General features: G+C 36.8%; 1 protein-coding gene across 2 annotated transcripts in view; it reads left to right on the forward strand.

Moving 5' to 3' along the window:
* The window catches only part of SLC39A12 (solute carrier family 39 member 12), a 33,302-nt gene extending 16,103 nt beyond the window's left edge, over positions 1-17,199 (forward strand). The window contains exons 6-12 of one of the 2 annotated variants that reach the window (XM_074157317.1): positions 1,485-1,657; positions 2,934-3,086; positions 4,291-4,401; positions 6,705-6,768; positions 10,200-10,358; positions 11,745-11,932; positions 17,071-17,199. In XM_074157317.1, the coding sequence (XP_074013418.1) occupies positions 1,485-1,657; positions 2,934-3,086; positions 4,291-4,401; positions 6,705-6,768; positions 10,200-10,358; positions 11,745-11,932; positions 17,071-17,199 (977 nt within the window). The remainder of the gene's footprint in view (positions 1-1,484; positions 1,658-2,933; positions 3,087-4,290; positions 4,402-6,704; positions 6,769-10,199; positions 10,359-11,744; positions 11,933-17,070) is intronic. The other variant, XM_074157318.1, reaches the window with a different exon arrangement.
* The last annotated feature ends 213 nt before the right edge of the window (positions 17,200-17,412 follow it).

The following is a 17,412-nucleotide window of genomic DNA, read 5'->3' on the forward strand; positions in this document are numbered from 1 at the left end:
AAGGGCATGGAAGGACAATCATGGATATCCCAAGAACAGTTATAGGAGAAAGAAACATACAGAATAGGAGGAATCATTATAGCTCCCCAGAAGGCAGCATCCTTCTTTCTTATCTCTCTCTTCTCATTACCTGAACACCTTGCAGTCTTTAGTGCTTTTATTTTTTCTATGCTACAGAGATATGCCCATTTTTCAGACGAGGAATCAAGGGACGAAGAAAGAAAGGAACTTTCACAGGTCATATACAAGGTTCATGGCAAATTCACAGTTTGAGTGAGGGTCTCTCAAGTTAAAGGCCATCAGCCCAATCACTGACATTTTAGTGATCTCAGAAGGGTGAGATCTGTGTAGATGAGCAAAGCTGAAATATTCAGACACAAAGTGGAATTAATAAGAGCCCTTTCTGCAGCCCTTTCCCTGTGCTTTTTGGCAAAGGAAGGTTTCCATGACCACAGGGAGACTTCTGCTGGCTTGAGACAGATGAATGGCTTCAGGTTTGACCTAAGCGTGACCTAGTGACCTGAGCATAGGCTCATTAATTTTATTCTCAGTTCAATTTTACTGACAGGCTGTGCTGTTTTGGCTAAGTCACCAAGGCCTGACCTTCCCTAAGTATCTACTATACCCCTGTACTTGGATGTGCAGTCTGTGAAATTTACTGTCTGATTTTATGAGGCGCTGAGCACTTGCAGTGCTATTAAAGTGTGAAACATTAAGTGACATTTTTGAATATTTTGGCATTAGTTCCTTTATGTCTGTTTCTCATCAGCATTTTACCTCCATCATAAGACTTTCTTATGGATTAATCAGGACTCATGTTATGCAAAAGGTTGGGAATGTGAGCAGTGTGTAACTCTGAAGAACTGTAAGAATAACCTTCCAAAAATCCCAGTAACCTGGGAAAAATAGGTTGGTGGTCCTGATGTAGTAACTAAAGGAATGTATGTCCACAGCACATTTGTAAGCATAATTTGGACTAAAAAGTTTATGCTTAGAACCTAAATGAGACGCCTACATTAATTTGAGGTTTTAGGCCTTGTTTTGTTTACTGAATGTGATTTGGTTGATAACATGGTCTTGACTGTAAAGATTCACAGGTGTGGCATGTGAGGATGTAGCATAAATCTGTTAAGAGAGGAAACAAGTGCAGACTGATGTTCACTGTGCTGCTCTGAGTATCTCTAATCTGCACAGCCACAGTCTATTTAGCACCTTAAGGCCTGAAATTTGGAGGCATTAGATGTATTACCTGTGAAGCCTGAAAAAATGAATGTTTTTTAGGCTTCTGGTTCTGTCATTGGTATCATACATGAGTAGAAAAATCTATGTGGCACAGTGAATCACTTCTCTGTGTGCTTGTACACAGAGGTAGCAAAACATAGCATCAAAAACAAATACAAATACAAATCAAATATTAAAACACAAACACAAATACTGGATGATTAAAAGTGCACTTGTTTTGTTTCATTTGTTTTTCCCTACAGAATATGGTTACAGCACTGTTGCTGTTTTACTTATTACTATTGGATCTATGTTGGGTACAACCCTCATTTTATTTAACTCCTGTCAAGAAATCTATACACTCATTTTACAGCTGTTTGTCAGTTTGGCTGTTGGGACCCTTTCTGGAGATGCATTGCTGCACCTTATTCCTCAGGTAGGTAATACACACTTGTATTTTTAAAACGTTCACACACATGCATACACATACACAGAGAAAAAATTCTCATTTAAACCTGGCTGATGCTCATCTGTTTAAAAGTAGAGCTTTTCATTAAATTTGGGAACCAGCTATCCAGTATTCCAATTACATTTACACTTTGTAGTTCTAATAGAGAATCCAAGTAGTATGAAGCAGAAATCAAGAAATGATGAATTCAGAGAAAATATGATTCCTATTTTCACAAATACTTTTCAGAAAACCCACAGGTCCTGTGCAAGCCAGGTTTCTAGATGTGTATGAAACTCTTTCATGAGGAAGATTTGGTAATGCTTTTTAAGAGAAATCGTTCAAAGGTTGTATGAGGCATCCACAATCCCCTCCACACATTGTTCCAGAAAACCAGTTGCTATCAGCCTAATTAATCCTGCTGCCTAGAACTGTAATAAAATAAGTGCTATGATTTATTCCTAAACTAATAAAATAAATTTTAAGAATAGGATAGCATGTAAAACAGAAGCAATTTTCCATTGTGTATTCATCTATTTTTGAATGAGTCTCCTCCAATATGACACAACTGTTATAAATAGACTTCAACCAATCATTGAAAAGAGCTTCACACCACTTGAGATTCTGGTCAAAATGTTCTTCATACTCAGTACACCATCTCTGGAAGCAGAACTGGGAGAGGGGTTTAAGGAAGACAATTCTCAGTGAATGTCAGACAAATGCATTTCTTTAAGGAACCCTTTTTCAGGGCAAAAGTGTTCCCCTTCACCAGCTTTAAGTGAAGTATCCAGTAGCCTTTAAAGTGCTCACTTTCAGAGCAAAGGAGGACTACCATGCTGTGCCACTGGGGAAAAACAGAACCACACCCACCAGCAGAAAGCCTTATGAATTATTTTCAATATGAAGTTTACATCTGAAGATAATGCAAGTAAATTTTTAGACTTTAAAGACTGATATACTCCAAACAAAATATACTAAATATATATATATATAAAGGGCATTTTCATAAAACTGTCTCTAAAAATACTGTTCCTTTCAACACCAAGAGATGATGAAGTTTAGCAGAGGCTCCTAATAATTCTACTACGAATATCTACTCTCCTAGTAAATCTACTATTTATCTGATTAGCTCGAATCACAATTTAAATTTGAAAGGGATGGCAAAAGAAAATGTTAAGAATAATTTGAATTAAACTATGGATAGCTAGCGAAAATCAAAACATTGTCATTTTAAGTTTTTTTAATTTATCTCTTTTTTTTTTAGACTCTTGGTTTACATAAACATGAAGCACAAGAGGTGGAACATTTCTATGAGGGAAAAGAACATATTTGGAAACTTTTGGGAATAATTGGAGGAATTCATGGTTTTTTTCTGATTGAAAAGTGTTTCTTTCTTTTGGTAACACCACATGACCAGGTAAACCTTTGGACAATTTATCCTTTAAAAAATCTCTTTTATTTTGAGATTTTACGGTGCACAAAATGTTAAAATGATTGTGGAAAATAATTATCATTTGTATGAGTTAAATGAAGCATTAAAAATAGTTTTCCAAAGTGCTCCTACCATATTGACCTTCTATTTTGCTTTGCTCTGTGGAATTTGTATGCTTCATGAATGTGCTCCATATATTTATAACTCAAGAAGGAAACAGTTACTTGAAGGTGTTCTGTAAGCATACTTTCATGACTATCAGTGGAGCAAGTGAGGAACGCCTATCCATGTGAAATTGTAAAGACAGTTGTTTACTCTAGGCTCTGTTTGAAGAGAAGGAAGACATAGATGTACCCACAAGATATTTTAAAGAATGACACCTTAAAATTTCCAAATAATTTTTGACCCCTTTCCTAATGGATTTGAAAATCTAATATGTATGTTGCAGTCAGTAGGACCCAATCTTAAATTAATAGTATCTCCTTGCTCACTGCCCTACTTATAGTAATTTTATTACTTTATTTCCCTGCGGCTGGTGCCTGAAAATATGATTATGCACAAGGATACAACACAACACAAAGTGTGATGGCTCATTAAGTTTCTCAGCATGGGAGGCTATCTTACTGTCACTAAAGAAGTCTATTTAACTGTTTTACAGAGACTGTTTAATGACTGGCCTGATTTAGAAATGAAACAATGAGTCCCTATTCCCACTACCTTTGAGTCAACCATAAGACTATTATGTGAAATTAACAGAATGAGAATATTTTGATGATGGTGATATTTTGTTTGTTTGGTAAAAACTAGTCCTTTCTGTTACTTACTTGAGAGGAGGGCTTTATCATCATCCCACAAATCTTTAAAGACATTCTACAGAGAACTAGATGAACTCTAAAAGTTAATTGTTGTATCCATCTCAATCTCAAATTTTAATCTTCAGTTTTAAAACAAAACGTTTCATTAAACCATTATTGTTGACGCTGATTTATCTGATTAATTTTTCAGTGTTTTTTTTTTTTTTTAACCAAATAAGCATTAGAAAATGTTGATCCTAGCCAACAATCTTTTTCAACAGGTTTTGTTTTGAAAAAAATATTTCCTATAAATGCTAAAATTTCACTAAAGGCTGAGAAAGACTGCACCTGTGTTCATTGGGTTTCAGAACTAATTGCAAAGCATCTTCATTCAGCAGGGCCTTTCTTTAGTTAATGGGCACTGGGGACATTCCCATGATCTTCCAGTGGAATCTGAATTAAATGACCGTTCAGGCAGAGGCAAATCTACTTCAACCATACAGTTGGTAGGTTACCAATATGACATACTCCCTGATTTTATATCCTTCTTTCTCTGTTCCTTAAAAAAATGAACCCAATTAGTGTAATAAATCAGTATTATTTTCAATCTTTATTGATTTGTCCTTTATTACGTGACATAATTGTCAGGAATCTCTAGATTTTGAAGTTTATAATGAGCTTTTACAGAGATTTCAAACAGATTTTTACAATAACTTTTCTTAAGTGTGTATCACATTGATATAACAATACACTACCCGTGCTACCTTTTGTTGATAAAATTCTTGAAGATTTTCCTCCTCCCTTGTTTTTAAAAATTTGTCATGTTTTCCCATGGGAAAAACTTCAGGATTTTCTGCAGTGAGAGTTAAGTGCATAATTAGTGACCAGATAAAAATCTTGGGCAGTTCTTGGGCATTTTTCTGCAGATTCCAACAGTAAAGTAAACAAGTGGGTATCGAGGAATGGTGCTTACCCATAAGAAGTGACATAATTTTCTGTTGGTCTGTGGAGAGTGTCCAGACAGACACGTCTTTGCTAATTAAATTAACTCATACCTTTTAACCTGTTTTCTCTTTTTCCAACAAATCTCTTTAGTTTATATGTAGTATCTAGATGCATAGTTTCCTGATTTAAATCAGAATCTCCAGAGAACTTCTATAATGTGAACTCCATTTTACTAAAGCAGTTGTGATGGGCAAGAGCCTTACGAACCACTGCTAATCTCTCAAACACAGTTGGGAAACTCTCAATGGAATGCAGTGAACAGACAAGTAAAGAATGTTTACTAATTTGTGAGCCACGTCATCATTTCCTGTTTATGATAATGAATGAGCTCTTCTTTCCTCTCAGATGCAAGATTCCCCTAAAGTTATGTATAGATCACATGAACTAGCCTGGCTGAGCTAGTTTGTACAGGCGCGGCCAATTTTTCAGAGTCATGTGAGTAATAGTAAGACAAACACTGGTTGACTAAGAAAAGCTTATAAATCCTTCAGGTCAGTGATTAGTCTTGCAGTTTTGACTCAGAGTTCAAAGATGTGGCATGTGAATAAATATTATAAGAGAAGTGGAACAATTACTGGAATTCGTATGACTGGCTGCAATCATGGGAATTAAAAACTTTTCTTTTTCCTTTAAAATGTAGAATTTAAAAACCAAATCCTTTCCCTTCCCTCCTCGTGCCTCTACAGCACATATCCCACATCACAACCAAGCTAATACCAGCCAAAAAATATATCCTGTTTTGCAGCCAGTACACACCTCTGCTATAGTTTTTTATAGGAGTGGTGGCTGCTGACCCTAACAAAGCACTCTTTCATGCTGCCGCTGACTCTTCACTGGCTGCTAAAATAGCTTTAATAGGCTTTTCTGGCCAGAAAAAAATCATTATTATAAATTCCGTTTTTCTAGTTTCAAACAAAAAAGTTTTTTGGCTTATCTCACTCACACAAATTTCTAATAATTTCTCTAGTCAGAAAGAAAAGCCCCAGGGAGGTAGGGGCAGAGACAGGTTCCTCATGTTCTCCCTTCTCTCCCCACAGTTACAGTTTCTGTTAATTAAATATTAGAGCCGATGCATCAAATTAATTCTCTAGGATAAGGACAAAGATACTGTCTCTTTCTTTGCTTGAAATAAGGGTATATTTCACTCACTGCAGTGGAGTGTACTCATGTGCTGCTATACCCAGCCAGTGATGCCTGATGCTGGGACAAAGCCTAACTAAGGGCCAAGAGGAGAGGCACCGGAGGCTGTACCACCCTGAAGAAAAAACAACTACATTTTGAAAGGGTGTGAAACCTACCTATGATCATCCTTTTTAGTCTTGTGTTTTCACAGAGTAACTGTGAAGAACATGAACTCCAAAAAGACTCTGTTGTCTAGCCATTTTTCCTTGGAAATCCTATAGATTTCCTTATCCAGCAGGAAACTACAGTCATCCCTTCATGACAAAATGCGAATATACAATTTGAATGATGGTGTCCTTTTTAGCTCTGCATTTGGTTAGATTTTTGTGTATTCAAGCAGAAACATGATTTTCTTGGGTTACAAAGGCGCTTATGAATGTCTGTCTTCCTACGTGAATTAGACTGTAGCCTTTTCTGGGCAAGGAAGATTTCTTTTTTTATGTGTTTCTGCAGTACCAATCACACTGCCAGTACTCAATAAATGATTCTAATGACATCTATGCAAATAACAGCAACTGTCTTTAATTAAAAAAACCTTGAACTTATTTGATATTTTCCTGTATTTATATCAGCAGCTGGAAGAACCCCTTAACACTGATGCATTATCTTTGCTTTTAATTAGAGAAGCCCAGAAGATTCTGAGTCTGCTGAAGTTCCTCCAGAGAGTAAGGCGATCAGCAAAAAAAGTTAGTATCAACAAAAAGACTAGACAAGCAACAGGAAAAGCCTTAAGACCTAAAATGGAATTAAAAGTGTAAAGCTGGCTTAGTTGTGTGTTTGCTATATGCTACCTCACCACATCTGATGATGCTTGGCTACATAATTAAATATCTTCTTGAAGACCTTTTCACCTGCCAACCCTGTAATTGTGAAGTTCATTAATCTTATACTGTTCACGCTTTAGTGTTTGTTTACTCACTGTTTCAAACCATTTTTCTAAAGCCTTTGCTTAAAGGGAAACATTGAAAATTTAATACAATACAGAATTTTATAATTGTAAACTTTGCTCAGGCTTTTATTTCTGAAGGTAGTGACACAATTGGTTTTTTGGCTCACTGTACGAATATAATCCTGCTTCCTTCTTCTCTTACACGGTAAAGCAATAGTCTCCTTAAACCGGTAATGATTTATTACATGTATGGAATTATGGCCTCATGATGGCTCTCAGTTTTAGGATAATCTGTTTTCTTCAGAGAGCTTCAAAGTAGTTCTTATCTTCTCTGTTTTGTTGCTGCTTACTCAGAAAAAAGAAGGGGGGAAATAGAGCATAGTCATTCAGGTAAGAGAATAGCATTTTAATTTAAATCAGTTTATTTACTATAATCAACTCCCTTTATTTTGTGATCTCAGGTTTACAGTTTCATTTATTTAACAACGTCATTATCTTCTTCTAGGTTTCTAATATTCTTCTCTGTTCTTGTGGACTTCATTTCCTTTTCTGAGGCGTTTGAAATCTAGATTTCCATTTCTTCAGTCTCACCTATCCAGCAGTACATAATCCAGTGCCAGTTTCAGTATGACTATTAGGCCATCTCTAGATGTTTCCATTCTGTTCAATCATCACTACCTGCTAAGCACAAATTTCTAGTGATCTCAATGTTATTTGTTCCAAATAACTAAATTTGGTCTCTAACTAAATTTGGTCTAGTTTCTCAGTAAAATTTTTGTTTGGTTCCATTTTTTTCCTCATAGTTCAGTTCTACCTTTATATTAGAAATCAGTAAGTGAAACTATAGTAGGGAAAGGAGGATGTTTTTGTTTAGGTTTTTTTAGAGAATGCATATTTACAAAAGTTTATGTTGTTACAGTTCTTATGAATAGCTAAATGCATAAACACACCTGGGTACCTTGCTACTGAGATAAACTTTTAGGTGTTTTTTCCCAAAATGGGAAGGAATCTGCAGCTCTAAGACAGAAGCCTGACATCTCCAGAAATGCCACACTTCACTGTAAACACATGTCAAGTAGGACTGTGAGAGAAGTCAGTCACCTTAGATAGCCAGTGAGTAACTCAAAAAGCAAGAAACTACTGGAAGAAGAAGATCTGTGGTTTCTCACAGGCCCTCTTCTTCTCAGTTATCCACACTTGTTCTATCAATATATGAAAAGATCGAACAGTAGCATTTTGTATTTGGTATACTCAGTGAGATGTTACATTAACTATAAATATTTTTGCTGTATGAGTAATGAAAGCATGGGAAAAAAAGATCTATGTATGGATAAATGTTTGCTTTAAGCTCTTATTCAAATCTTAAAAAATATCATCTATGGTGGAAGTCCCCCACCCATTAGGTTTGTGAAAAATATGGAATAGAATTTGTTATGAGTTCCAATCCCCTATTTAAGCAGAGAAAACTATCAAAAATAAATGTAGGATTGTTTAAGAAGAAAAAGCTTTGTAGAAATAGTTAGGATAATAAGTTAATAGTTACTGTTACAGCAATGCAGTAAGATGATTGCTAGTAAAAAAGTTGCTTTAAAATAAGCTGAAAGTAAGATAAACATTCAGATTTGTTTATATATGCATCTTCTTAACTTTGTCAAGTAAGTTGACAAAGCTTATATTTGCCATTGCTCCATAATGTTAACATGATCCCTATGTTATACTATAGACAAAATGCTGGAGTGAGTTCCCATCATTATGGTACATCTTCTTCAACAATCAGATACTGGAATAAAACAGAGTAGTAATATCTCAGGGCAGGCTATGATTTTGTCCTCACCAGTGCTTATTACAAATCGCAAACTTAATGTAGTGCAGCAATCTAACTCATGCTCTGCCCTATTGATTATAAACTGCCCATACTGTTTAGAAAGAACTGTGCAAACTGGGGACATCCATGTCTGGCTCTGTAAGTTGGCAGGAAAATCCAACAAGCCTGCCAATTTTTCTGAACCCACGGAGCTCCCAGGCAACTAGGGAGGATTTTCTGAATGCAGTTGTTAGGCTTTTATGTGCTGTGTGTGTTTTTTATAATAGTCTGAAAACTTCAGTTCTAGCCAGTTTCTGTAAGAAAAACATCTCCCCCATGACTATAAAATGGTCATCTCTGAAGAAACATTACTGAAGTGAAACCTTGTAATAACTATATTCAGACAGTTCTGTGCAGCTCCATGTTAGCTCCTTAGACTGTCGTATTATGTCTGTGTGGGGCCGACAAAAGTCAAGAAAATACATGATGTTTAGGTCCCAAATCACGACCCTGCTTCTTCAGGCATAAAACAACCCTTTGCAAAGTGTTCTGTCCATACTGTGTAGAGGGAAGCTGGGTGCGTTTCCTGAGAGGCATTAGGAAGTCCTGCTTGTGAGATCGTGGATATGATGGATGGAATAAAGTACAGGATAGAGGAGCCGATTATATGTTGCTAGGCCTAGACATGGAGCTTATGTATGGAGCCTCATTGCTACTTGAGATAAAATTCCTCCCCATGAATCTGTTCAGCATGCTACGTGGCCGGCTGGGTTACAGGCTGGATGGAGAGACTCTCCCTAATTCCCTAGGTTGATTTAGTACTTTTATCACTAGTAATACCTTTCCTCTCCTGTCAGATGCCTGACCATGAATGTCCTATGTACTGTTCCACACTAAAGCAAGCTCACTGAACAATATGGGAAAGAAAAATAGCTATCTGCACCCATGAGTGATGCTGCAGACAGGAGTACTGTGAGCATAACCGGCCATTAATTGATTGGAACAGAAGTTGAAAATGAGCATGCTGTAGCGCTGTACTAATAGTGATACTCTGACTCCAACATCCAGGAAAACTTGTGCGAATTTCAGCAGCCAAAGAAAGATTAATGGAAGCCATTAGGATCTACCATGAAACTGGACTCAAACCTAATTCTAATTTTTTGTCTAATAGTTGACCAAGTGAAAATAAGGAAGCTACTTTCTGCTATTTGCATCTCTGAATTATTCTACAACCTACTTTTTTGTTTCAAGTGTATTGAAGGAAGTGTAATAACAAGCTAAAAACAGATTGACGCTATTGTCCTCTGATTATTATCATTTTTCATAATGTTATATGTGAAGTCACCAAAAAAACCCACCAAATTACAGGATCTGATTGTGTTAAAATTTCTGGGCTTTTTTCTTATTTGTTTGTTTTTTCCTAGGTAAGAAAATCAGCTTGTTAGCAATAATGGTTCTGGTCGGTGACAGTCTTCACAATTTTGCTGACGGCTTGGTAATAGGAGCAGCATTCTCGTCCTCAACAGAAACAGGTGTGACAACGACTATTGCTATTTTATGCCATGAAATTCCTCATGAAATGGGTAAGAAATATATATGTGTATTTTTCTTGATTGGCTTTGTGGTTCCAGGTTTTCCAGAGAATTATTTCCTGTATGATGTTAGTGGGAATTCTTTTTGCTTATAGCATCAGGAACGATAACATTAATCTGTGCGATGGATATATAAAGAAGCTGTATTCTTCTCTTTCCCCTTGACAAAAAGGAGGTGAGGCTCCTGCCCTCATTATTGGATCCTGTCCCATCTCACCTTCTCCAAATGCAAATGTCGTCAGGTCAGAGTGGCCCTTTATTCTCACGTGTACAGACACGAGAAATAGTAAACTGAGCAAGAGCCATGTGGGCCTGACACAATGGGCTATCCCAGAGTTTTAATATGCAGTAGAGCCGTTTAACAATGTATTCCTCATGCTACCTTCGTGCTGCTTATCAAGAATAACAAGACAATAAAAGAAGATATATGACCCGTTTTACTAGCAGGCAGCACAGGAAGATAGTTCAATTGAACATTGTCCTCAATTATCTCCTTGTGATAAATCTTTCAGTGTGGATGAATTTGTTTCTGACATTTCGTAACATATATGTGCTGGCAAATTTGAGACAAGAACTGCGGATTCTCACTTCTTTTCTTAAATGACTGGAGATTTCATGTGCTGTCTCTGTAGAAAACTTCCCCAAACAACAAGGTGGGACGGGGAATTGCTGTAGAACCGGTAACTCTTGTTTGCATAGCAAAGAAATTACCGAAATCCTGAACAGCTAACTCCAATGACAGACCTTCTTAATTCTGGGGCAGTAGTGCCCCAGTCTCAAAGGGGCATTTCTACACTCATAGAGAAGAATTTTCAAAATATTCTTACTATGGACCTGTTATGAAATACTTTATTTTAGAAGAAAAATCTACGATGCAATTCTGATGCACAATTTACCAAAATCAACTAGGTCTGAAATCCGTGGAATTAAACCAGAATCAGACTGGCATAGGTTTTCCTGACTTACAGCACCTGTGAAACACTCAAAGACCATGCTGCAAATATCCTCACATGATTTGAACTGGCAAGTTCCCAATCAAGGAAGATTTAGAAACTCTGGGAAAGCATGTGACTTCACTTTTGCGTGTATCCAAGTTGGAAATGTCACAGAACATCGAGAACTAACAGAAAGCCACTCCTGTATACTGTACGCTATCTTTAGGAACAGCTAAACAAATACAAGTCAATATGGGTTTTTTGGTTATGTTTTTTCTCACAGGATGAGTTTATAACTAATTCTACAGAAATCCAAGGGCAGCCTCCATCATTCACTATCTTTGTGTATATCTTATTATTTTCATTCATGTTTTATTGCCAAAAGTCTTACAAATACATTTATCAGCTGAATCATAAATTTTCTGTCTTTTTCCCTATGCAGGAGATTTTGCTGTGCTGCTAAGTACAGGGCTCCCCATGAAGACTGCAATTTTGATGAATTTTATAAGTGCACTAACAGCATTCTTAGGACTTTATATTGGCCTTTCTGTATCAACTGATCCTTGCATTCAAAACTGGATTTTTACTGTTACAGCTGGAATGTTCTTGTACTTGTCTTTAGCAGAAATGGTGAGAACTTCAGTGTATTGTTATATTTTCCTTTTAACATAGCCACATCACAGATGAGTATCAGATGAATGCAGATGGATTAACTTGGAGAGAAAAAGCATGTCATCTACACTGTGTGTGTAGGGTGCTTAGAACAATAGTATGATTTTGTTAGGTGTCACTGCTATGATAGGTGTAATTACTTATAAAAGGGTGAAATAAAGGCTATTAAGAGGTAACATACAAGAAAGGCATAGAGGACTTTTAGAGGGGGAAAGGTAAACAATGCATTTCTAGGATTGAAAGTTACTTACTATGACATAAACAAACATTTGAACCTGCCAGGTATTTTAAAATCTTGAAGAAGTTGGTTACTTTTTTTCTTTTTACTCCCTGTTTCTTTATCTATTTTTCACACGTGATTTCAACATGTATTTGCTGTTTCTGAACTAAAATGCAAGATGCTTATCCTGTGTTCTTCCTGGGCAGGCTTTCTTTCTCAGAGGGGTTTAGATGAGCTCCTAAGCAATTCAAAAGCCATCAGATTGCCTCAACCTTTTCATATTTGCCCAACGTTTTTCATACTCCCAGTTCAATAGCAATTATCTGAGTACAGAAAAATAAAGTGTGAAGATACACACTAGAAGGAAGGTCTAAGAACTGTGCAAGAATCCCTCAGGCCACATCATTTATTGAAGAGCTGGCTAATTTTTACACTTGTAACAATGCAGAATTTAATTACCTTGCCAGCTAATTTTAAGTATCACATGGCTCTTTAACCAATGTGTATTAATGTAAAATTGCTTGCAAGCGTGTGAACAATGATAGAATATTTTGAGTGATTAGATCAAGAGGTAGGAAAAAAAAAAAAGAGGTCTGTCCCTTCATAAATTATTACTGTGTTTTTCCCAAGGCTGGCTGTCTCTCTGTTGGGTTCACTACCACCCCCCACCTTGTGCCTGAGATATCATTTACCAGGTTCAAGTATAATACTTGAAACCCGATATGTATTGTAACCTGTTTGACAATCTAGTTGTAATAATTGACCTTAGATCTTGGTTGTATTTTAGTCCATTTATTTTTGCTACTGTAACAAAAGTAAAATGAACATAAAGTGCTCCTAAGAGTTTAGGAGGGAACACCCTAAGGATTGTGGATGTGTCAACAGCCCTGACTGAAGTGGTAAATAAGAGACAAGAACACTGTGTACTAAGTTGCATCTTGTTCTGACACAGAGAAATTAGGAAGTGAAGCTGCCTACCTACTCAATACGTATGGTTTTACTTAATGTGGCTAAGGATGATTTAGAAGTATTTTTGTTTCAGTTTAGGATCGACATCCATCAGGGATGTTCCAGAAGCCCACCATGTTTTTCCCTGAGTCTTCCAAGCAATGTGCCAGCTGTAAATCCTGAGAAATGACACAGTTCCAGGCAGAGACAGGGACATGTATTCCCTTGTTCTCAGCTTTTCACCATAATCTTGATGTCAAGAGGAGAAAGAAGGAAGAGAGAGGGGAGAATCTTATTTCTCTCACCTCCCTTTTATCAATAGCGATTCCAGTCAGAGCCTTTCTCTGCATTTTTTCAAAAGAATTGCCATTGGGTTGCTCACCTGTATCTGTCAGAAGTGCAAGTGTTGAATATCACAGGGATTATTTTATTTAAAAAATACTCCTGTAGCACTGCAGGAATCTGTAGATCTGAAAAGTTTCATATGTTTGTGCAGTACATCTCAAAAGAAAGCCAGCCATGCTTTATGCAGTTTTTGGTTTTCTGCACAGAAAGAACTTTTATTCTCTGCTGTGTTCTCATCTACAAACAGTGTTCCTGCCAATTAGGTACAAATACTTAATGGTGTAGAAAACTACAATTTTCACTATTTGTTTTATGGGCTGTCACATATTCATGTGCTTGTCAGAGCAGCAGATAAATAAGAGATCAGCAGTTAAATAAGACCGAACAGCCTCACTGGTTTCCGCATCAAGGAACATTGAGGAGTATGAGGTGGAGGGTTGTTGGCTGGACAGCACGGTGAGACTGCCGCCACAGTCAAGGTTGTACAAAACTACTTCTGTGGTTAATTAAAGGTTTTTCATTTCTAAAAATGGCATTCTAGCTCCATTAACAAGCAAGGTAGGCTAATAATTTTAAAAATCTGAGGAAAAGAACAAAAGATAAAATAATTTATATCTTTCATAATTTTTCACTGAGGAATTCTGCAAAACTTCATCTTCCCGGTAACTGGGGAAGGTGGAAGGGAGGAGTATTTTGTCTTGCAAATGTGTATGCACAGATATAATATTGCAACATAAATTTTTTGTTGATTCAAGATTTGAGTGCAAGTAAAAACCTGTAGTCTTGTGGGTTTACTTGTTTAACCAAAATTAAATCCCCTGAAAAGTTGCATTTTATGAGCAATATAGTGAGATATTTTGTACTTGATATCTGTTTAGAGGTCAAAGTATAATCATAGCTTCATACTGTTTCCAAAGATCCTTTCGTTAATAACATACCTTTTCTTTAACATACCTTTAACCCGAATTGAAACTTGAGACACCATTATACGGAATGGAACAGACCCGCTCACTCCTAATGAACTGTTTCTTTGACAAAACATGTCCCTTTTCCTCTTGGGAAACAAACTTGAAAATCTTGTATCATCAGCCTCTTAAATGAGTATCCATGAGTATCATTATGGATAATTATTTATGAAATCACATGCATTGTATTAAACAAGGACTGGGACATCATTTCTGAGTGATTACACAGATCATGTTGGTTTATATGGTTCCCGACTAGAAAGACTTACTGTCTAATTTGAAAGGAGGGAGACAGAAGCAAGAAAGGCAATAAGGATATCAAGAAATAGGAGCGAGGCAACCACTCCCTGAGGTAACTAACTGACATCTCCTCCAACTAACCTTAAAAATCTTTCCAATTTTGGAGATAACGGAGTACATTTAAAGTGACTTACTGGGCTGTTGCAGTGCAGCAGTCATGCCATATATGACCCAGCTTAGCGGAACTCTTATTTAGCCAGCACATTGTTGAGAGCCCCTCATGCCTTCTTTCAGCATCTTGCTTCCTAATTCTTTGTATCTCTTATGTGCTTATGATGAAAACATGAGCTGAAGTGGGAATAGATCAGTCCCTTGATTAACAGTAACTCTTTTGCCTCAAAGGGACTTCAAGCATTAGTGAGTGTGATGGCATCCAACAGCTTGGCTGTGGCGCTGTCTTCCCTTAATTTGTGAAGCATTTTGCGTCTGCCAGTTGAATAGGCTTATACTTCCCAAACAACAAGCTTTTCTCTGCTGTTCCACACACATTTGTGTATAGGGGAGTTCAGAGAGCACTGGGGAACCATAGCTGATACTGTGTCAGCAATCAGCTTTTATTTCCAAAGAGAGAAACAAGGATGTCACACCGGTAAGGCTACAGAAATGGTCTGTATGCTTGGTAACATGCACACAGGCTGGGTGGAGGGAGCAGAGATCTGCACCAGACATAGGAACGGTACTAACTGCTGAGAATTCCTTTTTAAAACTTCCTTAGGAACGTACTGTGCATGTCTGTAACTCATAAATTGGCACTAATAGCAATAAGAGAAAATACTAGCTTTTGCAGTGGAAGGGGAAAAAGCCTCCTGTTTAGAGAACTTGCTCACTCCTGCACTGGGGAAGAGGACAAAATAGACTGATTATAAAGATTAGGTAGAAAGACCAAAGGTCTAGAGTGGAACCCTGGATTTAGGCCTAGGCCTTAATTAACAGTTTTTACTTATGTACAAAACAAAAGCCACATGCTCTGAACACTTAAAAGCTGTCAGTTCAGATTTCGATTTACATCAGAACTTGGAGGTGTTTACATTGGCTTTAGACTAAATGTTTCTGATGATCCTTAAATACAAATTAAATATCACTACATGAGTTTCTAAGACACAAATCTGTACCATAATTTAAACCACTGCCTAGTTGTTATGAAGGTCCAGGGCCTTTGGGTTTGCCTGTTATTTTTATGCAAAACTTCAGAGTCAGATTTTTCACTACAGTTTTCTTTTGGGCCCATGCCAACTTCCAGAGAAAGAAGAGTGCAGGAGAAGCAGACCCAGAGACCCCCCCTCTGACAGAGGGATGGATAGGCATAGCAAATAGATGTAAACATACCCTGGTAGCCTCCTTGGTCAGCACCACTCCACTGTCTCCCAGTGGCTGACACTGTTACAGCTCCTGCGAGGAGGCTCTAAAGAGCAGACGAAGTAAGTAGCTTTGTTCAAGTGCAGGCTGGCAGTGGAGCAGGAAGGAAACGTGATGGGAGAGTTTTGAAGTTCACAACAAATAGACAAAAAAGCCCAACCAAAATCAAAGGTCAGTACCAGGCCATTGCTCTATCGTTATTTTCAAAGTTGATGTGAAAGTATCAGTGGGCATTACTGTCTCCCCTGCTGTCTGTAATACATAAAGCATAAATACTAAGAGATTCTGAGCCTGAGGCATCATTTTCACAGGGTCTGTTGAGGCATACCTTTTATTTAAAACTTTGATAAAAAAGACCATGTAGGGTGGAAGGTTAAAGTAAGTAGCTTTTAATATGATTATAAACAGCTGCTGCTCCTTTACTTGATTTAAAACTCACAGAGGAAAATATTAGGCATAATTTTTTCAAGCATATTTTAAAAATCCTGTTTTCTACTTGTATGTTTACTAAAGCCCAAGTAAATAGGAGTGTTGCCAGTTATTTCAGTAAGAGCAAAATTGACCCTATTTATACATATATAGTACTGAAACAAAAAACCTCAAACTAGTTTATTCGCACAAAAAGGAATCACTGATTTTACTAACTAAGCATTTCCTTACAGACAGCTGTATAAAATTACTAAAAACTACCGAGAAGTTAACAAATTCTGGAATCTCATTTATAATCCTCATCGGTGCTAGTAAAAGAAGCAAAATGAGCAGAATTTGATTAATTTAAATATTTCCCTGTCAAGAGCTGTGTTGTTACAATGTACAGAACATATTACAGATTAATAGCTGTATCCAGAAACTGAGCATTTTTAAAGTCTTTTATAATGAAGTTGGTCTTGTTTTCCCATAAGACTTTTTTTCCAGAGATGGATATATCTGGCTCTCATTCTGGTGTCTTATTCTTTTTTTAGCTTCCTGAAATGACTCATATTCAGACACGGCGACCCTGGTTGATGTTTCTCCTACAGAACCTTGGATTACTATTAGGCTGGCTTTGCCTCTTACTTTTGGCTATATACGAACAGAAAATTAAAATATGAGTTTTCTGTTGGAAATCTCGGAGTATCACTTATGACAGTGGGTAGCATTATTCACAATTTTGTCATGTCTGCTATAGTGATATATAAATTAAGTTGCTGGGATTTTTATATCTGAACAGTAGATAACTATTACACTTTATTAACTTATTGTTCAGATTTTGTAATTTTTTTTTGTAAACATGAATGTTTAGAATTATGTTTTATTTGTTGCTG

The sequence above is a fragment of the Numenius arquata genome, chromosome 12 (genome assembly GCF_964106895.1).
Source record: "Numenius arquata chromosome 12, bNumArq3.hap1.1, whole genome shotgun sequence".
In the NCBI taxonomy this organism is placed as follows: Eukaryota; Metazoa; Chordata; class Aves; order Charadriiformes; family Scolopacidae; genus Numenius; species Numenius arquata.